Below are 11,994 nucleotides of genomic sequence, written 5' to 3' on the forward strand. Positions count from 1 at the left end.
TACTTTTTGAACCTAGAATCAAAAATGTGGGGTGAATCTTTCTGAGGAAAACCACTTGGTTATTAGCTACCTGGCTCTAAAGCATACTCTGCTTTATTGGCATTTTTTACTGTAATAGGGTAAAAAGTTACATTTAAGTTGCGGCGATTGAGACAGTAAACCAATTAGAGGAGCATTTACTCGGTTCCCAGTGCAAGTGAGGTTAAGACCATTTGTCCTATATAATTGAAAAAGCCCTTTTGCAACTAGAGAAGTCAATGTCTACTGCCCACATTTAAGGCTCTTCCTCACCTGCCTTACTTTCCAGATCAGAAAGCTACATCCATCTTTTCTTCCCTCCCAAAACTGTGTCATATTAAGAGTGGAAATTAAGAGTGGAAATTATGGGTGGGACACAGGGGAGCAGATCCCAGTATTGTCTTTGCCAGTGTGCTATTACAAATATAGCAACATAATATTCAATAATATGATCATTTACATTGAATGCTTTTGTGCTAATTACAGACGCAAAGCAATACCCTTTCAGTCCACAACCAAAGGCATTTTTTCCATTATATATAGTCTATGTGAAGGACTGAGGTCACACTGCTTTCAAAAAGCCACGTGATGATTTATGAATTATGGGATGTCAGACAGCAAACTAATGACCTTAGCCAGGTGTCCATCACTGTTATTTCAGGCTAAAACTTTAGAAACAGCTGATAATTTGTATATAATTGCACCACTAATATCTTCTTGTTTATTTACTACTTTTAAACAAAGTTCACTGATAAGAAATGTGCAGGTTAAAAAAGTTGTTAGCGAATGCGACTTCTCGTGTTCCTGATGAAGACCCACCCTTTAAACCTGCCGTAGGGTTTTGGCTGGATATCTGTCGCTCCCAGTTGAGACCAGTTGAGACTGGATGATAATCTGGGAAAAGGCTGGGGAAGATCTGGGGATTGGAGCCTGTGTTATGAGAAGAATGTCTGCTGCCTCACAAGCGTGACCCTGTGGTACATACAGTACAGACATGTAATGTAACGAATTGCCTCACTGTCAGACAGGTCAGGACAAGAATGAATACATCAGAGAGCAGCCCGACAGCAAGCCCTGTTTATAATTAAAATCCTTTTTTTTAAAATATGGGTTGTGTTTGTCAGATGGAAAATTTAGGACGTTTAGAAAAATAACACTCACATAGATATCCCACTGTGGGATGTGCTGGTTGTGTTAAAAATGTTCATTTTTCCTGGTCCTAAAACTGAGATATAGATTTATGGTGTTTATGAATATTTATGAATAGAATCATAGAAACCAGTCACGTTTTGACTGTATGCAACAATTTCTTTTTTCTTTTTTTTACAAGAAAGAAAATGTTTGTTAACATATAACATGTGAAGTTCAAGGAGATTTTTTTTAATTTCCTTACATGGTGAAATATTACCACCTAGTGGTTGATGTTGGATATCCTCAACTTAATTTGTTTTTTCATAACAAAACAGAAAGCTATGTCTCTAAGTCTCAGAATTAAAATAAAATAAATAAAATAAAAATTAATTTATGTTTAATTTTCAAGTTTTGCGCTTAAAAAGATAAGCAGTTTGGATTTTTACCATATATAATTTTTTTTACTATATATCAATACGTTTCTTTCTTTCTTTCCTTAAAAAAACAAAAAACAAAACAAACTTTATTAGCCATAAAAATGACTCCCAATCAAATGAAAGATTTTCAAATCTTTCTAGCTTTTCCGCAAAGGATATTGCAGAAAAGCTAAAGCATACCTGCCTGCTGAGACGCTCCTCAGCAGTGCTAATGGCCATTAGCACTATATGTGCAATATATGTAACTACTGTCCACTGTATTTAGCTTGAGCTCTCACCTGCGGAAGATTACATGCAGGTTCGTTTCGTTTCCCAATCTTTAGCTAAATGTTTGTCACTTTTGTTTCAAATAGAGAGCGCCGTTTAGCAAAAATATCTCAAAAAAATAAAGTCGTTATTCAGTGTTTTTGTTGTTTCGGTTGTCACAGTTCTGCTGTAATGGAGGAGCTGTTGACTTGGTACTATTTTAAGTTATTTCGCCTAAAACATTAGCTACAGCTGGACAGTTCAGTTTTTTGCGAGAGACTTTGAATGGAAGCAGTGTGGTAGCTAGCTAGCTATTTATCTAAAACCAGTCGTTGTGTGTTCGCGTTTTCATCAATGATTGTACCTCAGCTGTGAGAATGAAATTTCATACATTTTTGAAATCTATGATATAATATTCCGGGAATGGTACATTTTATTAAATACTGTGGAATGAGAACGATGGACACCGTCCCTTCGATAGCTCAGTTGGTAGAGCGGAGGACTGTAGAGGCGAAAGCTGAAATCCTTAGGTCGCTGGTTCGAATCCGGCTCGAAGGAGACATGTTTTTTTTTTTTTTTTTTTTTTTTACACACTTCTCAGTAAATGTTTTGACATACGGCCAGTCGTTTTTGTACTGTTTAATTTAAACGTGTGCTCATTCATCTTTCATTGACAGAGGAATGCGATCAGTTCAGTTGTTCAGCAAGATTACTGTGAAACTCCTAAGCCAAATTTAATGAACCTTGGTGGAGAGGTGGCGCACTGGAAAAGCAATAAAGCATTAATGCTTTAAAACTGCAAGGAGAGATTGCTGAGAATGCCTTTGTAATCGTCCATGCAATTAATGTTAGTATGCTATTATTCTGTAAGCTTCTTTCAGTTCTTGTCCTGCTAATCTGTCTCACCCCTGTGGTAAGGCATACCCCACCTCTTACTGAAATGTGCCCCAGCTCTGCCTCACTCTGGCTGGTAAAGTAAGGAATGGAATGAGTGCATATATGTTAAACTGAATCTATAATTGTAGAGCTATAGCATTTTTTCTAACGTTGAACCGCCTCTGTGCATGTTAGATTTCTGCTCCTGTGCTGCTATCTTGTCCTGAGCTGTTTGTTGAGCTGTTTGTGCAACCTTTGAGTTTATTGACTGCAGACCTTCTGCTTTATTTTCCACAGGCTCTTCCTTTTGGCACCTCAAGGTGGTGGAGCAGCTGTCCAGCCGGGTAGGTGCTGTTTAACTGGGTAAGGAAGCTTCTGCCAACCTAACTTTGCTGAAGTTCAACACACACAAAGACAGGACAAATGTAGCACCTCCAAACTAATTAGCATGTTATTCTCAGGGTATGCTGATGAGAGGCTGGAAATCACTGGCACATTTACTAATTTTGTGTTACTTCACTGAAAACGGTCAGGTTTGATTGATTTTTGAGATATATTTCTACAAATTTGCCTCTCTGTCCCTGATAATAGTATAAGGAACATTATTCACACAACATGACCTAAATGGATGAGAATAGGAACGCTTAAAAACTTTAATTATGTTAAGCTGGAAATATATTAATGACAATTAAATAGGATTTAAAATACATCAGCAAAATCACAGGTTGTGCTAAGATAATTATGACTTGAAAATTGTACAAGAAGAAATCATGTGACAATAAAGAGTCAATTAGGCACGTTTAAAAAGGGACAAAAAAGTTTAGATATAAACAAGTGGAATGTACATCAGGGTAAGGTGCAGTATACACAAGTTAAACCTGATTGACTATGTGCACGTTAGCATATGCTACTTCCGGTGCGGAAACTCCTGTGGGGAGCTTTGTTTCCGGTGTCCTATTCACGACCTGTTTACGGTCCAAAACAAGTTAAGCAAATGAATGAATCAAGCGGCGATTTACATTTCTATAGATGTCTTGGGCATTTACCCAATATATCTGTAAATGATGTTCATCAACTTGTCGATATTTTTTCCCTGTGCCTCAGAGCAAAAGAGAAAAGGGATTCAAATGTTATATTTCTCAGCTGTCCCTCGTTTATCGCGGGTGTTATGTTCTAAAAAATAACCAGCAATAGGTGAAATCAAGTAGCCAATTTTATTTTTTGACGGTGCAAAACGTTTCGTGGACATACAGTACTGCACTTCAGAGTCACACTGCTAGCGATCGATGCAGCGATTCTGTACTGTACAGGAGAGACGTCACGGAGGAGATCCTCTGCAGCGATCAGGACGCAGGACACATTGTGATGTAAAAAAGCATGCAAACTTGCACTAAAAAATCTGCGAAACAGTGAGGTAGAAGGTGAACCGTGTTATAGTGAGGGACCGCTGTAATTTTGAAGGTAAATCACAACATACCCTTCGTAAATGCTAATGTGTAGAAACCTTTACCAGCAATCATTCATTTTTTTCACGGTTTGTTAACATGCTGTGTAGGTGTGTACTTGACTAGCTGATCTCGACATAACGGGGGAAACATCTGGTTTGACTATTCTTCACCTGTAGTTTGAATGCTGAACATTTGCCTGTTTAAATCATAAGACCAGTCACTATACAGAGATGTGCTTCTGAATGTGGACGAGTTTTCTGCTGCAGTAATGCAGTTCTGCTTGTGTTGAGTGATGTAAACAACTGATCGATCTAAACTCTTTAAACGTCAAAATTGATCATTAGATTTTTTATGACACAACAGCGGTGAGTGTTCCCACCTTCTGCTCTTTGTAACTTAATGCGATCTTTCCGTTTTCGAGTTTTGGACATGATTTTGTATATCTTCGCAGTAGCGATTGACCGCAAAGTAAAGCTACCGGAAATGTACAACCCTACATCCGGTCTCAAACCAGGAAGTTAGCATTTTCTTGTGCACAGGGTCAGTAGTTGCTTGCATAATATTCTGTATGTAGAATAGCCAGTTCATAAGCTCGTGAGAGAAGTCAGTGTGTACATTTAGTCTTCAAGGGACATAAGAATACAGCATCCTGAAATCACATCTCCTGAGGTTTGGGTGACTTTCTAACAATTCTTTAATGGGAATAGAAAATTCACAAATCCAACAAACTCAGATGCAAGAAAGAAAGAGCCTGCACACCGCTCTTATCAGTGAAGTGTCACAGTGAAGCGTAAGGATCCGTTTCTCCCATTCTGCTCCAGTTGGTCTCAGATAATGGCCACACACTTTTGACTAACTGTGGTGTTGACCAAGATCACTGTGTAGGATCTTTGTTTTTTTGTGACTGAAGTAATTGCCAAAAAAAAAAAAAAACTTGTTTGGCGTGTGCTTTCATTCGTGGCGAACACGCTTCCTGGGGGAGGCCGGAGAGTCCAGGGAAAAGGCAGTGGGAGAGACGGGGCGGGACTCGGGGATGTACTCTGTCTGGTACTTCTCAATGTAAGGTTTGGCCACATTCCACACCTGGGTTGAAAATATAAGCACATTTAACGACATGCCACGTGGAGCACGTGCACTGAACAACTTTTTAGAACTTGCCTTTTGATCAAGTAGCAGGCGGTGAACCGCTTCGATATCAGGCGACATGAATCTGTCTTTAATCCACGGTCTGTTTAACAGCAGGAGAGTAAAAGGAGAAAGTGGAACAACGGGTAAATATTAACTATTAGGTATATAGTTTCAACAGGCTCAAAATTTTGTACCTTGGCCGCATCTGTTTGACTTACTTGACCACGCTGCGAACAAGTTCATAGACCTTCTCCAGTGGAGTGGTGGTACGGAGTGGGCGGAGGAACTCGATGCCCTGACATGCGGCCAGCAGCTCTATAGCAAGGACTGGTAACAGGAAGTATCAATTCAGTTTGGCCAAATCCCAAAAATATATCTCTCATTTTAGTGATAAATATTGAAAACATTAAATAACATAGATCACAGCCAATTGAAAGCCATCTATGGGTTTTTACTGCTGTTTGAGCCTTTAGTTTATTCCATGACTTACAAGAACTGTGGATTTTTTTCCTCAAACTTTTTTCAAAAGACGGAGAAAATAATTTTAAGCACAGAGATAAATTATATTTGATGATAGTTTAATCATTTATCTGTTTTTTAAAACCTGTTGGTTTAAGGTTAACCTCTGTATCCGCCCAGTAACCTGCGGTTTTGTCTTGTCGGTGTACACTGGCATGGTTTTCAGCAGCGACCTTTGCACTTTTTGCAACAGAAGCAGCGGAAACTGACCGGTTAGTCTCTTTGATTCAGGGACGCTTGTTGTTTTCAAAGAGTTACAGTAAAAACAGTTGGTTATTTGTAAATCTGATAGTGGTAATGCAGCAGAACTATGGAACAGATTAATCATTTTACTCACTTATTTGTTGTCTGTATAGAGTTTTATTGGAATTTTAGGACTCCCCACCATAAATCTATTAATTATTATACATAATCACAGAATCACGTTGTTAGGAACACCTGCTCAGTTGCTCGTTAGCACAAATGTCTAATCACCCAGTCACATGTTAGCAACTCAGTGCATTTAGGCATGAGACATGATCAAGACAGCCAACTGAAGTTCAAACTGAGCATCTGAATGTGGAAGAAAGATGATTTAAGTGAACGTGGCATGGTTGTGGGCACCAGATGGACTGTCCCAAGTATTTCAGAAACCGCTAATCTACTGGGGATTTTCCCAAATAATCATCTCTAGGGTTTAGAAAGAATTTTCCAAAAAATATCCAGTGAGTGGCAGTTCTCTGGGTGAAAATGCCTTCTTAATGCCAAAGATCACAGTAGAGTGACCAGACTGCTTTGAGCTGATATGAAGGAAACTGTAACTCAAATACTGTTGCTACTCATTAGAAACACAACAAATCACACTTTAAAGCAGATGGCCTACATTAACAGAAGACCACTCAGGTGCCATCTATGTCAGCTAACAACAGGAAACTAAGGGTACAGTTTTCACAAGGAAAAAAAAATTGGACCACATAAAACTGGAAAAATGTTGCCTGGTCTGATGAGTCTTGATTTCTACTGCAAAAGTTAGATCCTTATGACTGGTAGGGTCAGATTTTGGCATAAACAACATGAAACCGTGGATCCATCCTGCCTTTTATCAACAGCTCAGGGTTGTGGTGATGGAGTGGTGCAGGGAACGTTTTTTGGTGCACTTTGAACCATTTCATACCAACTGAGCATTGTTTAAACACCAAATCTTACATATTGTTCATCTTTTAAATGCTTCTTACATCAGAAGATAGACACAAAGCTCAGATAATCTCAAAGTGGCTTCTTAGACATGACAGTGAATTTGCTTCACAGTCACCAGATTTAAATCCAACAGAGCACATTTGGGATGTGATGGAGCAGGAGATTTACGTGATGGATGTGGAGACAAACCGGCAGCGCCTGTCATGATAGTATGAGGAATGTTTCCAGCTCCTTGATGAATCTGTGGCACAAAGAATTAAGCCAACCCAGTACTTGTGAGGTGTACATAATTTAACAATGCTATACCTTACCTTGCTCCACATGCTCTATTACCCTCAGGGCCTTCCTAGCAGCCCATCCTCCCATAGACACGTGGTCCTCCGTGGCAGCACTAGTAGACAAAGAGTCCACAGATGATGGGTGACACAAAACTTTGTTTTCTGAAACTGAACAGCGTGAAAGAGTTGAGATTAATGTCAGTGCTCCTGCTCAAATATTGGGTAAGAAGAAAAGAAAAAAAACCCTACAAATTTATAACATTAGATCTTTTATTAAAAAATGCACTCTGAAGTGTAATATTCAATATCAAAGCCTGTTTAGTAAATAATGTTATCATAATCTCATTGAAATTGGAATAATTTAGTAGGAGATTATATGTTACTTCATGTTTTTCACACAAACCTAAGGCGGCTGCAGTGCAGTGGGCAATCATGAAGCCTGAGTTGAGTCCACCCTCGTTGACGAGGAAGGCAGGCAGCTCACTCAGAGAGGGGTTACACAACCTCTCGATCCTCCTTTCGCTGATTGAAGCCAGCTCGTGGACTGCAATGGCTAAAAAATCCAGAGCCTATGAGAAAGAAAACAGTTGTTTAAGAAAGAAGAATCAAATCTAAAGCGAACCGAAACAAACTATCTTATTACTACATACCTTAGCTGGGTATTCCCCATGGAAATTCCCACCTGAAATGGTCTCACCTCTTTCTGCAAATACCATCTGGTGAGACCGTTAAGACAAAATTAACTGATTTCCAGTAAAATCCTGTGTGCAGTTTGTGGCAGATCCAACTTCAGTTATCAGACTTGAGACCAAACTGGCTAAATTTCATAGATCAGTCTTTTCCTCTAGTTTGAAAGACAGAAAAGGATACAGGGTTGTCAGTGGCACTGTTGATTTCTGTGTTGATGATATTCTGGACAAATGCAATTGTGTCATTGGCAATTCCATGAACCTGCGAGCAGAGAGAGGACACAACACTCAGAAAGAGATGTACGATGCTCAAACATAGTTTTGCTGCAGCTCCATATCTGCTTTCTATGTGGTAGACCCACTATCTATCATGTGAGAAGTTTTCCCTTTCCCATCTAGAAGCTGCAGAAGCTTTAAAACGCTGTGGGAGAAACCTGTGATTTGGGGATTTATAAATAAACTTGGGGTTACCTGAGGACAGCACCGCATGGTGTAGGCATCCTGGACTCTGTCACAGAACCTGTGGCTCTCTGTAAGAACACACCAGAACAATATGACACTCATTAAACACAGCATATTTAAGGCTGCATGATATTAGAAGGCTATACTCCATTAATGCCTGTTGGCAAATGCACCCCCAGTAACTCATGCATCTCATCTTGAGGTGGTGCAACTCTGAAACCACTGCCAGTGGTAAGAGCATTTCTAATATGCAAACAAGTTTTCGGGAGGAGGAAGGCACACAAATGTAAAATGCAGTGATCAGAACTTTACATGAATACTATTTGATGTTCATCAAACCTGCAATCTGGGATGGGTGGTGATCAGAGTCCAACAGTGAGCGGAAGCGTTGAGCCACCTCTATTTGCCCCGGATGTGGCCGCAGTGCATGGATGTCTGTGGGAAGAGACCAGAAATTGAATAAGGATGGATGACATGTAGTGCAGTTATACAATTGGAGGTAAATAATTTCATCTAGTTTCTGGTTTTCTTCGGGTTTATAGCTTCTGCGCACCACTGTCAAAGGCCTTGGTGGTTCCCTTTAGCACCTCCAGGGTGAGAGCAGCAATAATATCTGCCTGCTGGGCAATCGCCTGGGCTCGCTCCACGGCCTCTGCCCCTAGAGAGGTAATCATCTGTGTCCCATTGATCAGAGCCAGACCCTGTTAGGGAATCCCAGAGATTGAGATGGGTGTACAACCCCAATTGCAAAAGAAGAAAAAATTTGAGTAGGTGTGTAAAATGTAAATATAAACAAAACGCAGGGATTTTGCAAAGATAATTTTTTTAAGGATTTTTTTACAGTGTCATTATTTTTACAAGTTAACCCTCATATTACCTTTTATTTTGCTAAAATTATTTTAATTCCATATATTTGGCCTAATATGTATTTTATTGTATATTTATGATGCAAATGCAGTTTATACTTCAAAATCTGTTATCAGTGAACTCTGGGTCAAATCACAACAGTGCAGACAAATCAAATAGATGAGCTTTTCTTTTTTTTTGAACATTACCTCTTTAGGTTTTAGTGATATTGGCTTTAGTCCATGTGCCTCCAGGACCTGGTCAGGAATGAAAGATGAAAAACATGTAAAAAGTCCAGGGTCATCAGAAAGCAAACAATGTTTCCATTTGCACCCTGAAACCTTTCACTCTTGTAAACAAGAGACACGTTTTCCTACGATAGTAGTTGCCCTCTTGTTTTACAACTCCAGAAAAGTCACTCTGAGCTTACGTATTTGGCATCAGCCCACCCACTCGTGGGAGACCACATTTTTCCCTCTCCCATGAGTCCGAGGGCCAGGTGAGAGAGGGGTGCCAGGTCACCACTAGCACCTACTGTTCCCTTTTCAGGGACAAAGGAGAGGCAGGAGGCTGAGGGGACAAAGTTATGGAGACAAAAGTAAGTCCTATGACAGCTGTCCTACCCCTGTCCTTAAATAAAGTTATCCACAGTTTACTGAAGCTGATATCTCACATCAGCTAACTGGTTTGAAGCTTACCGTTAAAGGCCTGGATCATGGCCTGGAGGGTTTCAAGAGAAACACCACTGTGCCCTTTGGCCAAAACATTGATCCTCAAAGCGAGCAACATGCGGGTCCTCTCTGGGCTTAACGGGTTCCCCACACCTATGCGTCACAGCATAACTCTGATTAAGATGATTGACGTACAGAGGGCCTGAAAACATCAAAATCAACATATCTGCGTCACAAAGAGTGTCATCACCTGCTGAGTGTGAGCGCACCAAGTTTTCCTGGAGCTCCCTGTGGAACGAAAAGTGCATGGCATCAGTCAACAAACAAAAAGGGCTCTGTGTGGGTGATTACAAAGACCAGAAATAGATCGTAAAATGTATTTAAGGACAACTTAAAAACTCTACTTGAGTTTGCTGACAGGAATGACAGTTCGGGCAAATTTGCCAAAACCCGTTGTGATCCCATAGACAACTGCAGGGAGAACACACATAGGGAACTGAACACACAAAGTCTCCTATTTTTCCAGATACTGTAATTTAGCCAGTTTAAATTAAGCTCATTTGCACTGAATCACTGTATTTTAACCTTTGTTTTCTTTGACAATGGTGTCCAAAAGCTCTCTGGATTGCACAACCTTTCTTTCTGCCTCAGGAGTCAGCTAAAAAACAATGATAAAGGGAGACATTGGATCAAGTAAAAGATTACAACGGAGCAGTTACGGACAACAAAAGAGGTTTGTTGATCATTACCTTTATCTTGTAGAGTCCTCTGCCTAAGTTGATGAGATCTGTTGACGTCAGGCTGTTGCCATCTAAAGAAATATACTGGACAGAGAGTTTCACGTTTCACGGAGTTAGTTAATATGATATGAATATGTTTTCAATTTTATCGGAAAATACACTTACCTCTTCAGGCTCTTTGTATGCTGCCGTGCTAGTTGACAAACTTAATTAAGGATAACATTTGGCAAAATGTAGTGTCACTCTCAGATTAATTATAATTTCCCACAAGGACAATTTTAACCCGAAATTAAAACAGTATGTGAAGAAAAAATGGCATTAAAAAAAGATTGAATCGTTTTTAGTGCACACTACAGCACCTACTACAGCTGCTATGGCACAAATATCCAACAAGTTTAAGGATACAGATGAGAAACTCCCGGTTCACACGGAATAAAGTCAGGAGACATGGTATCTCCTTCAATAGCTGAAATGCACAGGAAAATAAATCACAATGTGTGCATTCCCCCCTTGGTTCACACAGTAGTTATATTTAAAGTAAATTACTTATTATACACAATTACGCATCACTGAAGCAGAGTTAAAGGTAAACCATCGTCACCGTCTTTTAAATGTGTTGCACACATTTTTAATATATGCATTCTTCGTGTAGAAAGTTATTACCAAGCTCGACAAAGTCGTTATCCTCCAGTACATCTTCGATGGTGTCATCCGCGTCCAGCAGACCCAAACCCTGGCACCTGCGCACAACAAAATGAGTGTCTTTCACAGCCGTGATGCCGCCGTTGTCCGGTTTGTTCTTTATGTAACGTTTAAGCGCTTCCTGTCCGAGCCACTGGATGGTTTTGGAAGTGTCCCGGCAGGGCACTGCCAGCCACTCATCTCGAATGTGTACAGTAAAACGAGGCATCGCGCATCAGCGGGACTTGGCTGCAGTGAGTCCTGCGCGCCGCTCTCTGAGGTACCACTCTGGGCCGTTTACAGTTCGGCCACCAATAACACGCAGCTGGGGGAGCCACGCCTCCCCAGCATCACACCTCTAGAGATCATTGACCCACACGGACCGGTCTCAGTCTCACAAGTGCTTCCAATCCAATCGATGCGTTCACGTGATGTTTGAAAGTGCTCAAGTGTCTATAGAGGCTAAACACAGTGAATTAGATTAGAGGTCACCAGAGGAGTATGGGGCACCGTTTGTAAAGTGAAACATGCTGAAATTAACATCAACATTTTTCCACATTTAGCTCAAAACCTTACAAAAACATGTTTTTTCGAGTCATTTTTTTTACAACATTTAGTAAAATATTTGTAACTTTTCATATTTAAAAC

At 40.1% G+C, this 11,994-nt stretch overlaps 1 protein-coding gene and 1 non-coding gene across 2 annotated transcripts; one reads left to right on the top strand and one right to left on the bottom strand.

Moving 5' to 3' along the window:
- Positions 1–2,303: 2,303 nt before the first annotated feature.
- On the top strand, positions 2,304–2,390 carry trnay-gua (transfer RNA tyrosine (anticodon GUA)). The gene is given in 2 exon segments: positions 2,304–2,340; positions 2,355–2,390. It is a non-coding gene; the product is annotated as a tRNA-Tyr (tRNA).
- Positions 2,391–3,347: 957 nt separating this feature from the next.
- Positions 3,348–11,624, bottom strand: hal (histidine ammonia-lyase). Its single transcript, XM_086299107.1, has 20 exons — positions 11,329–11,624; positions 11,071–11,131; positions 10,831–10,858; positions 10,675–10,749; positions 10,511–10,583; positions 10,330–10,396; positions 10,176–10,213; positions 9,953–10,078; positions 9,685–9,824; positions 9,464–9,511; positions 8,962–9,109; positions 8,748–8,843; positions 8,418–8,476; positions 8,128–8,208; positions 7,908–7,973; positions 7,661–7,826; positions 7,291–7,425; positions 5,503–5,611; positions 5,315–5,384; positions 3,348–5,239 (listed from the first exon to the last, which is right to left on the bottom strand). The coding sequence occupies exons 1-20, from the start codon at positions 11,573–11,575 to the stop codon at positions 5,108–5,110; spliced, it is 1,965 nt and encodes a 654-aa protein (XP_086155233.1). The 5' UTR covers positions 11,576–11,624; the 3' UTR covers positions 3,348–5,107.
- Between the last annotated feature and the right edge of the window lie 370 nt (positions 11,625–11,994).

Source organism: Aulonocara sp. 'chitande type north' Nkhata Bay, linkage group LG7 (genome assembly GCF_057382095.1).
Source record: "Aulonocara sp. 'chitande type north' Nkhata Bay isolate Kocher_YH1m ecotype deep benthic linkage group LG7, A_spYH_male_GT1.1, whole genome shotgun sequence".
Classification (NCBI taxonomy): Eukaryota; Metazoa; Chordata; class Actinopteri; order Cichliformes; family Cichlidae; genus Aulonocara; species Aulonocara sp. 'chitande type north' Nkhata Bay.

What these genes read in the sequence shown, in the direction of transcription:
- hal (XM_086299107.1), bottom strand. Translation starts at nt 11,575, where the DNA reads ATGCCTCGTTTTACTGTACACATTCGAGATGAGTGGCTGGCAGTGCCC. An exon ending in CATACAAAGAGCCTGAAGAG is followed by an intron (nt 10,750 to 10,830) that starts GTAAGTGTATTT and finishes CTCTCTGTCCAG; the next exon opens with TATATTTCTTTAGATGGCAA. An exon ending in AATAGAGCATGTGGAGCAAG is followed by an intron (nt 5,612 to 7,290) that starts GTAAGGTATAGC and finishes TCCTGTTACCAG; the next exon opens with TCCTTGCTATAGAGCTGCTG.